This window comes from Plasmopara halstedii, assembly GCF_900000015.1.
Source record: "Plasmopara halstedii genome assembly, contig: Scaffold_1898, whole genome shotgun sequence".
Taxonomy (NCBI): Eukaryota; Oomycota; class Peronosporomycetes; order Peronosporales; family Peronosporaceae; genus Plasmopara; species Plasmopara halstedii.
In genome coordinates, this window is record NW_020188806.1 from 151,442 (window position 1) to 164,845 (window position 13,404).

At 42.5% G+C, this 13,404-nt stretch overlaps 2 protein-coding genes across 2 annotated transcripts; both read right to left on the reverse strand.

Moving 5' to 3' along the window:
• Window positions 1–3,605: 3,605 nt before the first annotated feature.
• On the reverse strand, window positions 3,606–4,052 carry PHALS_02362 (uncharacterized protein; the record flags this gene model as incomplete). Its single annotated transcript, XM_024716851.1, has 1 exon — window positions 3,606–4,052. One exon carries the CDS (start codon window positions 4,050–4,052, stop codon window positions 3,606–3,608), a length of 447 nt encoding a protein of 148 aa, XP_024582408.1.
• An 8,193-nt stretch (window positions 4,053–12,245) lies between these two features.
• Window positions 12,246–12,629, reverse strand: PHALS_02363 (uncharacterized protein; the record flags this gene model as incomplete). The annotated part of the gene is made up of 1 exon (XM_024716852.1): window positions 12,246–12,629. One exon carries the CDS (start codon window positions 12,627–12,629, stop codon window positions 12,246–12,248), a length of 384 nt encoding a protein of 127 aa, XP_024582409.1.
• Between the last annotated feature and the right edge of the window lie 775 nt (window positions 12,630–13,404).

Below are 13,404 nucleotides of genomic sequence, written 5' to 3' on the forward strand. Positions count from 1 at the left end.
CTGAGATTCTGCTCCTGGGCAGATAAATATTGCTTAAGAACGACGAAGTTGAGAATTCCGTAATGAAGATATCCGCGGTATATACAGATAATAAGCCACACACCAAGCAATCAAAATAGCTTTATGATCAAAAAGTATAATATTTACATTCAGTAGGAACTTAAACTAGCTTTTACAACGAAGAGTAGCCTGAATGTATAATCACCTTGAACTTTTGGTTCCACCGGTGAGTGAAGCATGTGAACCCAACAGTGCATTTAGTAACGCGATCGAAGCTATATCTGTACAAAGTGCATGGCAGCCACCATTGCACTCGTCGTTCGTATCAGCACCAGCACTTTTGTGGAGCTTCACAAAAGTCCATATCGTAATACGGGACGTAATCGCCAGTTAACGCAGAGCCTCCTCTTCGCAAGATGCAAGGCAAGCCAATCGTACTAGTCATAGGGAATGTTAAAGTAGATTCAAATTTAGATAAAACCAAGAGCTGCGTTCAGTCACGCTCCCGTTGTTTGGTCACGCAGCATTTAAGCGATTCAGTCTCTAGAAAACGGTCTGCTGGTAATTTAGTGGTATCAACTCTCGTCTTATGTGGTGGCAAATCTCTGCGCGAAAGTTGTTTGGAATATCATCAATTAGATATGAGTGAAGACGGGCGACATCTGTGCCAGCTTTTTTTGCACCATTGAAATTCCATCGACACTGAAGATCATAAGTATAAGTATAATACTGGCAAAGTCTAATTTACGCAAGAGGAGTGTGAATGGAGCGTGACCTTTGTAATTGATTATGAACATCATAATTTCTTACTGATTATTTGTTGTAGATGCTACGACTTCCTCCTCTGAGCGATAGGTCATGTGTCGTAGCTATTTTGTAGCTAAGTCTACAATATCATGATACGTTTAGGCTAAAAAGAATTTTATGTCTCACAATACGATGTCTCTGACATTATAGGAATTCTAGTTTATGCAGACAAGTATTTTCATATACGATAAGCCGTGTAAGGCTTGAACGGAGATCTTACATATGTCAGTCTAGCTTTTGAAAGTATCATTTTCACGTTACGTTCTATTGAAGTATTCAGAGTGACAGGCAGCCGTGTAGCAACTGCTCGCCTGGTCGATCCTCTGCTCGAGAGCTGATTGCCCTATCAATCATCAATAAGTGATGATCGAGGAACCCTCCCATATGTGTTTCATCAACAGACATCAATACATCTGGTACACATGGTGCGTTTTTCGTGAAGAGGTAGGAATGGCCATGCCACGAACAAAACTTATGGTTGCTGTAAGCAATAGCAGTACAATGTAGGCATTGAAGTAGAAGTATCTGCCTCAAACTTACTGATTTCACAAAATACTTCATATATACTTAAAAGCAGAGAATGTGTACTGTGCCCTACTGTAATTCGCCGAACAGCCAACTTTCACTACATTCAATTGAAATGACCGGACTTCTCTTATCTATTACTTCAACTCTACGTGAGACGAATTTTGATGTCTAAGTGCTTGCATTGTGATGCGACTTGGGATAGGTCGATGTAGGGAAGAAGATTAGCAAGATCACTAATCCCGGCATCGCAATCAGCTAGGCAGACAACAAGACTTTGCTTGCTTGTTTGGGAGTTACTAGTGCTCCTATTCCACATATAGTAATTGCTGATGTGACTGGCATGGCATTGAAGCCTGAAATTTCAGGCGTACTGTTGCAGCCAATGCTAATTCTTCCGTGATGCTGGCAGGAGAAGGTCCATCATCTTACGTATGCTGGTGCTAGAAAATTTTTCCAAGGGAACGAAGGCTAGAAACGAACTTTGACATTGGTGCCGTTCATGTATGATGATGGTTCTTCACTGTGTAAAACTCGCGTCCTAACCACTAGACGACACTGACATGTTCAAATGGTTCTTCACTGTGGAGCAAGAGAAGATAATTGATTGCTTTGTTTTTGATCTCGGTTTGCTTTGTTTACTATACTTTCAACAAAAAAGACATCGAACACGCAATTTTCTTGGATGAGTGTATGTTTTATGCTCCACCGTCCGCTCTTCTTTAGCATAAAAGAAGCATTGAGTGTACCCCTATACACCCGAATGATGTAATATATAGTCAGCGTCCTACTTATTCGGGTACGAAGATGCTAGACGGTCCACATGGGACCGACCAGTTTGTAGTTGTCCGTGATAACGCAGAAAAAGGACGCAAATGGCGCGCTTTTTGACGTGCAACAACTCAAAACCATCGGATAGAAGCCTTGCAGCTGTGGTATGGCTGTTAATGATAGTGAAACGTTTGTTCATCAAAACAATTCGTTCCGCTTTATTTCAGACAAATGTCACCCTTGCTCTTAGCACTAGATGGAATCAGCCAATTGCTTTGTCGAATAAATGGAATGTTACTATCACTATCCATGTATATGCACTCAGCAACCTCTTTTTCAAATCCAAAACTAATTCCTGTGTTCGAAGAGCATTCGTGAGATCTTGAGTCAAGCCGTATCTTAATATATAGATTCTGGCTTGCTTTATTTTATGTATCACCAGTTTAAAGAATGTAATGGAAAGGGGTAACCCAGTACAAAGTATTGCCGAACAAATTCTTTCTCAGGCACTTGTGGGAACAGCTAGCTTCAAAGCAGGCGCGTGTGCATACAGAAGGTTGCTTCAATGTGTAGCGCCAGATTCAGCCTGAGTAAAAACATATGCATTTGAAGCATCGTGTCGCAAGAAGACATAATCAAGGATTAAAGGTAATTGCAGAGAACGTTCAAAGCCGCGCCTGTAAAGAATCGCGAGTGTAACCGAGGACTGCTCTCAAGCGCACGGCGCTGAATGTACGGTGTGAAATACATGTCCATGTACCTCTCGTCCCTAGAACTCATGTCTTTTAGGATAATTCAGTAAATAGCATATTATGGAATGTACTGAGATAGTTACACAGCAGATGTGATGGTTCATCATCACCCGACATTTCTTAAGGTAAACACGACAATGGAGTGACCAATTTTATCGTTTACTAGAGAATAACAAAGGTTTTGTATTGTCTTAACATCACTCTATTCTTGGCAAATTATTTGCACATGCGCATACTCTTCTGCGATGCTCGGCTCGTTTCCTCGTACGCTGGCGTGCGTGTAAAGAGGCTGAGGAAGAGTGCAAGTAGCAGTTGATTATGATCTCATTCCCTCCTCCTCACCAGCCTGCACCACGATACTAGCGAACGATTGAAATGAGCCGTTTGTACTTATAAACTTGCTTATAAACATGCGCATTGGGGCGACGATGATTATACCACTACTTAATTGAAATGTGTGCGCTTCCGGTGACGAGTGAAGACGCAGCAACGTTACTCTATTGTTCCTCACACGCCCTTTTGCTCTCACGAGAGCGGCCGTGACTTCCACGATCACGGTGCTGCGCAGGCGTCTCTTGTTGAAGTAGTTTTCACGTAATATACTGCTCGGCAGCCTCCCCTACGCATGGGGGTGGTCCCTTCTCGCAATGCAGTCCTTCTTTTCGTTCTACACGAGATACGCGGGCGATCTTAGCGCATTCGCTGCCGAGAACTCCCTATCTAGCTTGCGACGCTGGCCCGCGACGACTTCTAAGCGGTCAAAAAATCCGGCAGCTGGAAGTCCTCACCGGTGTCGTTTTCGGGATTTCTGTCCCGGGTACTCACTTGGATGTAATCAGCCGTTACACTCTCATAGCTTCTCAATCGCAGCGTGAGCTCACAGAAACAACAGTCACATCCAGGCTCATGCGTCTCTGCATCTTCAGCCGTTGCAATGTCTTTAGAGTTGTCAAATACACGCTCCATGAGCTTCGCACGCCAGTCTTGATATATCTTAAGACGAAGCTGATGCGCCACAACACGCGCTTCAGGACTCATGCTCAGAGCTTGTTCAGATACTTGCGTTGAAAAATCATCCATGATATTCAAATATTGCTCATGTAGATTCTGCAAGCTTGATAAAAGTTGGTCCTCTTCTGGAGAAAGCGCTTCCTTCATACCAACAAGGAAGTCACGGACGTTCTTGGCAATTTCCATGATTGCACCCTGTCACTATCAATCCTCTGACTGCACAGTCACGATGAAAATAATTCTGCTGCACGGATTGATCGATGCTTGCTTGCTTGCTTCGGACTAGCAGCGGCGTACCCGAGCGGAACGGAGCTAGACGACTAAAGTGCTCTGTTGGTTAGGTGTGGTGTGGCCAGCAAGATGGCGAATGGTACTGGCCCGGCGCTGGGCTGGTGTACGCGAGGCTTGCAGGTGTCATGGAGTGTACCACTCCAACTTGTTCCCTTCCACATTTAGGGGGATGCGTCAGGGCAAAAGGTTAGCTCAATGAATAGCAAATATCACAAAACAAAAGATGGGCAGGCACGTTGAGCAGTTTTGAACTTCGAAGGATTAATTGTATAGCAAGGTGTTTGGTAGATTAGCTAAACTATGAGCTCAGATGGCACACTATCCACGCTAATATTTTGGTAATGCTTTTACAATATGACCAAAGTGCTTCAATGAGAAACCGTCGCTTTGTGATAGTCACCCGCGCAGCTGATGCCTTACTAAGCTGGCGAAAAGTCTATTTGGGGCCGTATTTCGGCGACTGTGCTGAAACTCGAATCGCGAAATACGGGGCATTTTGACTGACCTCCTCGGCAACTGCACTCCCTAAAACACCGAGACAGCGGTTACCCGCTCTTCTATCGAAGGTTGCCCTATCGCCCCGGAATTCAAGGCAATACTTTCTGATGAAGGTTTGGCATTGCTAGACTGATTTGGTATTGCCTTGTCTAAGTGGAGAATGTTGCTAACTTGAGCATCTCACTGCGCGTCTGCCGCAACTCGTTAGCGCGGAATTGTGCCTGACGTGCGATTGCCAAGAGGGTCGTGTTGCGATTTGAACCGAGGCCTTGTAGCTTACGTCTAGCAGTAGCCATTATAAAATCACGTGTTAGCCATCAAACGAGTTCTGGTGGCCGATTCTGCGTAATTTCATATGGAAGTAAAGCAACACTTCTACATACAGTCTGTAGAAGATCAGACCGCGGTTGCATAAGCAAACGAGCCGCTAGACGCACGTTCACGTGCACTTCTGACGGCAAAGGAGCGTTCGATACGGCCATTGCATTGGCAATGCATCGAGAGCAGCTTTGCAGGCACGGGGGGGGAGGTGCAAAAGCCAGGCGTTGTATGGGAGGTACGGTACTAATAAGTAAGAGAAAGATCCATGATGTTCTCGTCGGTTAAGGTTACATTACATGCAATTAGAAAAAAGCCGCTTCTTGCGCAGTTTAGAAGAATAACTTCATTCAGGTAGATCGCCTGAAAAGTCTTTCACTATTCCTTGCCCCGATATTCTGCTTCTCTGACAGCAAGCAAGACATCAGTTGTAGTTTTAGGCTGAATTGTGATCATTCTAGCTGCTTAATTTTGCCACGTGGACTGATGATTTAATTATTATTAAAACATACTGTAAGAGATAGACTCAAAGCAGCTGCGTGTCAGCAGTCATTCTGAGCACGCCTGGATAGAGCACTGCTCGAGCAGACGGACTCCCTGGTACGCGAGTATTGGCAGTGATAAGAGGTTTGCATAAGTGCTATCGCTGCAGAGCACTGCGCGGTCGTGATGGTGACGTGCCTCGGTCGAAAAAGTCAGAGTGTACGGTGTTGACTATTAGACCGGCCTATGAGAACATAGTCCGTGGCTTATAGCAGCACCTTCAACTGCAACGCTCCGAGCATGCAACTTTCTAGCGTCTTGTCCCGGTGGTGACGAGCGACGGTTATTGCTTCAACTGTTTATGCAAGGTATCATAATACAAACGCAATTATGTGCTAGGCGGTAGAAAAACTAGAATGGATTTTTGTCGGGTTAGCAATTTATCATTTTCGCTTTAGCACAACTAAATCTACGGTACTGTATATGTATGAATATAATGCTGCACTGTATTGCCGCGCATAATAAACAATGCTTACCGTCGAAAATCTATGGCCGCGAACAAGGTTATGTATTGCAGCGGTTTCGATGATCTGGGGCCATAAAAATGTGTCGTGAAGGATTAATGGCCGCACGGCGGTGATCATTGCAACGTTTTGTTGAAGGCCACACTTCAAATTGCTTGTCATCCTTAATGCTTATCTACACATCCTTCACAATTACTGGGACAGTCGCCAGAGCTAAGTGAGACGATACCGATCAACGACATTGAAACTACTTTCTGCCTCGACTTTCAAATTGCAAGCGAAATAGCTAAGATGAGCAAGCAACAATGTGATGATGTGATTTTATATAAACTACATGTCCAGCGTAACAGGTTGTATCAATTTGTTGAACAAGCTATAGCCCACTGAATACATTTTTCATTGCCACGGCAAGATGCTGTTCGATCAACGGAATCAATGACTTGCCATATCGTTTTAAAATGAATAATCTCATTGTAATCGTAATCATTTTTACCGCTACCATATCTTGTGACGTCGCGAGGACAACAAACACATCAAATGATTGTCCTTCGAATATGTGTGTCGTGCTTTAACTATACGGCAGCTGGATAGCGTCCATGAACTACGAGAGCATGAGCACTGGCGGCTAGCTAACATTAGGTGTTTTTGATGATAGATTTTTGCCTTTTTTTGGCTTTATGTCCTGGCTTTCACGCGCTCTGGCGACTGTCCCAGTTTGGAACAGTACCAAATGATATACTGTAGATAGCGCTTACTAATACTATACGTTCAGCACATGAAGTGGATGCATTACTCCAAAACGCTAATGGATGAAAGCAAGAAGGAGCTTAATTAACACTTAGATGCAAAAAAACTACATCTGACTGTGGAACTATCAATATACGTCGATGTTTCTTGAGCCTAATCAGTGATAAAACTGAGAATGAAAGCCATGTGAAGGATTTTTGCAACATCAGCCTTTTTTCGGAGAAAAGGACTATTCATGATTTATTCTGACGTCGAAGAAAAGTTTACTTCTTGCCAGATAGAAATAAACGATCATTGAGCAGCATAGATTTGCTTGAGAGAACAAGACTTGCAGAATATTTTTCGTAGGCACGTATTATAGCGGCTTCTTACAATACGTGATCAGACTTTTAGTTTGTAGAGGCCATCAAAAATTCCAACCAGTTATCCTTCGTAATATTGTTCATTGACCTCGGCGTCATCGAAAGCCATGTCCAGCTCATCCACAACAAACGGGTCGACACCTTGGTTCAATTTGAAAAAGGCCCACACATTTCCTCAAATGCCTTCCGTGGAATGCATGCTACTACAAACAGCCGTATAAGTCAGGTTTTCATGATTGCGAACTGGAGGTACATATATACAAAGGGCTGGCGTAAGGTCCTCTCTGGGGATTTCAAAAAAACCTTTTAATGGCAAAGGTCTTGTATTCAGCGCATTCCGAATGCGGTGGACAACAGGTCGGTTTACAGCATTGACTACTACCAAGTGTGAAAGGAATACGAAGGGTACACAGTACGCGAACCTGTAGCAGTGCATCGATATGGCTATAAAATTACAAGGCACATCATCCTTATCAAACCCATCATTGTGCTCATACACCCAGTAAGCAGGTAAGCACCACAGTCACCCCGTCTCGTTTTTTTCGTCACATTAAATCTCTTTCTGCCCTCTCTACCATTCCAATTCAATAATTTTAGTGGATAATTTTATTGCATCCGAGTAAAATCACGACTGATCACCTGATTCTCATTATGCAGTATTGACGCCAACCACAACCCTTATCCACAATGTCATGTACTACTCTAATTCTCGGGTACCGCTGACACAGGAAAATCATTTTTTTTTATCGACACCAGATAAACGATAGTAGCCCTGCTGTTGTTGTCAGCAAAGAGCTGGTATTTACTTTAAGTGTGTGAGCTTAATAAAAACAAAAGTAGGCTGAAGTAAATGTCTTTGCGTCTTTATTCTATTGTGTTAGCTACATTTATTACTTTCGTGCGCTTTCTGACATCCGTGTTGAAACAGTTTCTATTAGTCATTCCATAATATGATATCTTTGGCTAGACGTTAAACTTCTTAAGCAAGTATTTTACCTGGGAGGGCAAGACATTCCTGCAAAGCCAAGTATCCATATAGATATTAGTATGGTGCAAAAAGAAAAAGACCAACTTTCCTGGCTTCATCTTAGAGAACTCTGCCTTTGCTGCAATTGCCCCGGTTATGATATTGTAGCACATGAGCAAAGCTTTTAAATACAACTTTGATGTGTACTCGTACAGGATTATCCGCATAAGAACATTTGACCGGCACTAACTTGATAAGCACATTGGCCGGTTTCAGGTAAAACAATTGATAACAAACAATCACCGTACCTTGGTGCTTTGGACTGCCGTTCAGTTTAAAAACTTGTTTGTCGTATCATCTCACAAATCTTTGCTGCTGTGAGCCCTTCAAGCAACTATTGGGCCTGAAATATTTAAGCACTGCTACCATCGTCTCTGTAGGACAACTAACAAGCTTTAACGCGACCACGTATATTCTTATAGTAAGTTGAGCAATATGATATTTGATGATTCGTTACATGTGCTTTACATAAAGATTGTACTAAGCCGTACATCAAGATTGTACAAAGCTGTAGAGTTACAACATCATATCTTTGGCATGTGTGCAAGATATTTTCGTACATATGGTGATGAGCAAAGTCTGTACATACTCTAAGACTTCCCAATGGTGACAAGCACAACAGCTCTTGACAATTGAGCACCATTTTCTGCAAACAACGGGGTTTTCCTTCTTGACCAAATCCCGCAGCTCGACAAGATACAAAAAATCAGAAGTCGTGAAGCTTTGATCAGCTTTGGTACGTACAAAAAATACGCAGTGCTGCTCATGCACTATTTCTATCAAAAACGAGGCACCGATGGAAATGCATGCCAACAACATATTTATCGTCCAGTCCTAGCCTCAATGTATGCATTTGTATCTTTAGTTTGCTCAGAAGAGCTGAATATTAAATTGGACCGAGTTGATAGATAAACGCATTTTCTTGTGAAGTATGTGGTGCGGCGTCATAGAGAAATCTAAATACAAGGAGAGTTCCTTCGGGCTATCCAGACAACTCGGACAACTTAAGTAATACCACAGCTTATAACAGGTCCAGGAATAATATACTGACGTGATAGTCCAAGGCAATGTGATTCAAACAAATAATCTCTGGTCATAGTACTTATACCAGACCTGCTTTACTTGGAGAATCTCGATTGGAAAACACAGTAATGACAAAAAATTAAATTTTCTGAGCGTCAAGATAAGTCTGACTAAGGGGATGGCTGTCACTAACGAGAACGGACGATGTCACACTCATACTTACACTAGCTGGAAGAAAACACACCTGATTAGCTACGCTACAATGGATATGTCGCCGGAAATGAAGAACATAGAGTCAGGCTCTGCGATATGACCACACAACGTTAATATATAAATGGGCTTGTCAAGCCTCATCACAGCATTTGAGAAGACATGAGAACAGCGCATCCAATTTATATAACTTTCGTTTGACATGAATATTTTACACTACTATCGGCCTGAAACATTTATTCTAATTGTGTAACCGGATCTCGTTATCCTTAGCGATGGTTACCACTGCATGTAAAGAATAGAAACATGCGTTCGGAAAACTCTTCTTATTACACCATTTCCTTACCATTTCAGAGGCCTTGTAGCTAGCATTAACTCATGACAGATCTATCGTCGCTTTGTCCAGGACCTCGATTTCGAAGGTGTTAAATGTTTGCAATCGACGCAACCACGAGGCCGTAGCTGCTATAAAAGCTTATAAGATGCAAGGCGGCTTGAATGTGAACATGGATCTGTGCTCAGTGCAACGATAACCAAAAAAATTGCTTACACAATAAAGTTTTCGACTAGGAGCCACGCCAAATTAGTAGAGCTTGACCGCGATAAATTCTCACGATTCCATACTCATCTGGCCTTCGCTTTTGAAAGTGCGCAAATACCTTACATCAAATTAAAGCGTACTTTGATTGAACTTTAGGTGAGGTATATGCCCCATGAGTTGAATCGATAGGGTCGCCACTAAATTGCTGTATAGCCGCAACATCCGTCTGATCTAGCTTTCGTACATCTACATACTTATCAATTACTGCGGTTTTCAGCAAATGACAGAGTTGGTAATGTCACCATCCTAGCATACTTAACGACAACAGAACCGAATCTAAGTAAGGTCAATATCATCGCGTGGTAATCTTCAAATGGTTTTGGTTTGTGTTTGGTTTTGGTTTTTAAAACTGGGCCGATTCAAACTCACAGTCCGTCAAATATTGTGGAAGGTATATTGTGAATCTCACAATTCCGATTTGATATCTTGCATCGAGTAAACTCAGGTTGAGGCTGTTGATGGTGATACGCAGCATGAAAGCTGGGATCTTTAGTATCCAGATGACACACTTGAAGTTACTTGAAACTCGTTTTTGGCCCATGATTCGGGTACTCAAATGAGTTGTGTTGACAGCGCAAAGGCGACTCAGTTCTAGTTGAAGCGAATTTGTGCCACAATGTCAAGTGGAATCAGAACCAATCAAAATCAATGGAATGTGGTGAGTTTGTTCTCGATATCCTATGGAGTTACGGGCCTCCTTTCACATGTAGGGAGAGTCCACACCGAAATCCCAAGGCTTATAATAGTAGATTAGAACAATGTGTTACATTAATGTTGTCTGACACGTCATTGTAGCTTTGAAATATCCTTATGAAGGTGATGTCTTCTCAATTAGAGAACAAGTTCTAATGCAGTCAGTAAAGATACAATTCAAGAACCTCTTTATGAATCAGTACGAGCGCAGTCGTTGCATTGAATGACAAAAAAGCCAACTTAGCAGTTTGGTGACGAGGTGGTGCACATTTGACACTTGTTTTTTTCAACACAATTCATGGTCCAGGCACCGCCTCGAAGTATGGTTATGACTTTATGTAAAAGGGCATAAATGTCTTCGCAAAATTTTCGACTTGGCGAACTGAGTGTTTTACTTTAGTGACTGGGAAGATTCTCGATGAAAGTAAAGTCACATGGTTTAACTTTAAACATATAACAACGCGACCAATGTTGCCAAGAAACAACCGCCATCCATTTTGATTGAATCAATCATAGATTTACCGACATATTGTAAAAAGTCAAGCTATTTTTCTTTAGATATCAATTCTGACCATAGCCAAGAGTCTGGATTGCAAGAAACTCTTTGCTATCGATAACCATGTTGCCTTCGAGGGAATTGCAAAGTCTACATAGCGATGTTATTCGTGGAAACATCTGGTGTGCTCATCTTCTTCAGCGGCAGCTTGTGGTATTTCGGCTAAATGCTGAATGAGGCATGTTTGATCTTGCTATATGGGAGTTGGTTGTGGCAAAGTATCCCAGAGGCCTCGTTGAATCGGGGTCGATCTGGCTGTTGTACTATAGCTATTCTCAATGGGATCACTTCTTTCCTGATCATGCTTTCACATTCAAGATAGTGCTGAGACCGTACAAGATAGTGAATGTAAGTTTGCTTTTTATCAGCCTTGGTAAAAGGTTCAGCGCGAATTAGTAATTCTGGAGCAACGGTGATCGCACATAAATCGGTGGTTGATTAGAATCAAATTCGACCTCGAATCAGGATCAGAATTGGATCGGGTAGAACTTGGAATGGGTTGCAATTGAAATTGATCTTGAGGTTGATCGCACTTGATTTGTACTTGTCCATGCCATGGAATGGGAGCCAGAGGATTAGAATTGATCAAGTTTCGTGCCACGATGTCTTACTGTTGTGTTATTTCTCTTCACGAACTTAGTTGGTAGTTATTAAACCCTATTTGAATCTGTGAGTCATCACATACTGACTCGTGCTGGCGAGCCTTCAGTAAAACTGAGGGCGGATGGTTTAGTGCTGCTTTTCTTGAGTTGTTGTGCGAAACAGCGATCTGCTATGGACCACTCTATCTGATAGCCATGTACGCGTTGATATTAATGATACTGAAGCTTATCAAGTAGCATAGCGTTGATAATTCGACAAAATGAATTGCGATCTTCCGATTATTTTACGTGGCTATTTCCGTCGTGTTTTTTACTTAACGGACGTTTTGAGAATTATGTCTCAAAATAAGTCCAAGAAATGGTTCTTTTGTGCCTAAATATGCTGCCATATTCTAATTCCATTTTGTAGAAGAGGTTTCAGAATTGCTACACATAATCGGTAAATCAGCCGTCTTTTTGACGTACGTACAACATTTCGTTCACTCGAGATCTTCCACGCAAGCATTCACGTCTTAGAAATGCACCCTGGAGGAGGACAACCGCCGCACGGATATCAGCAGCAACCGGGATATCCACCTCAGCAAGGTTACCCGCCTCAGCAAGGTTATCCACCACAACAAGGTTACCCACCACAACAAGGTTACCCACCACAGCAAGGTTATCCTCCACAGCAAGGTTATCCACCACAGCAAGGTTATCCACCACAGCAAGGTTACCCGCCGCCGCAACAGTACCCACCACAGCCCGGTTACGCTGCACCGGGTCACCATGCACCACAGCCTGGTTACCCCGCATATGGTCACCATGCACCGCAACCCGGTTACGCATACGCTCAACCTGCCTACGTGGCACAGCCCGGGATTGTGATGGCAGGTGCTATGATGAAGCACGGAAAGCACAAGCATGGAAAGTTTAAGCATGGGCACAAATACAAAGGTCACAAACACAAAGGCTTTAAGCATAAAGGCTTTAAGCATAAAGGCTTCAAGAAGATGGGGAAAAAGATGAAAAAGATGTTTAAGTAGAGTCATGTGCACAGTCGAATTTTTAGCTTGACGACGTGTTATCCTGCATTTGAATAAAAAGCATTCACAACTGCGGTGTTTTGGTGACTTGACAATGTTATACTAATTGTACTGCCAAGTTCTGGAGTTATCACTTCAAAATTTGCTTCAAATTGTTCTTACGCCGTTTAATTTCTGGATTTGATCACGAATTTAAAGCAGCATTAGAGTGCAAAAAGTGAACACATGTGAGGAAAATCAGGTGCATTCAGATATCGATAATAAGCTCGATGTGAGTCATCTTAAGATGGCTTCCTCCCCCGCATGATTCTCTGAAACTGTTAGTTTGAGATCACAACTTTATAAAGCTGCGCTTTTTGCATAGACTCAAGCAACAAATTCTTCATTTGTTTCCTCTTCACTTTAAGGAGATAAAAATATACCAATGTTCTTAAGGCCGAAACGATGTGTGTCGTCTGGAGCTGGAGGATGCTTTTGCCATTTAGGATTCGTGGTGACGAGAAGATGTTTATGTCGCTGACAAGGCGGTGAGAGTTAAGGCAGTGTGAAAGTTAAAGTTTGTATGTGTCAAATGGATA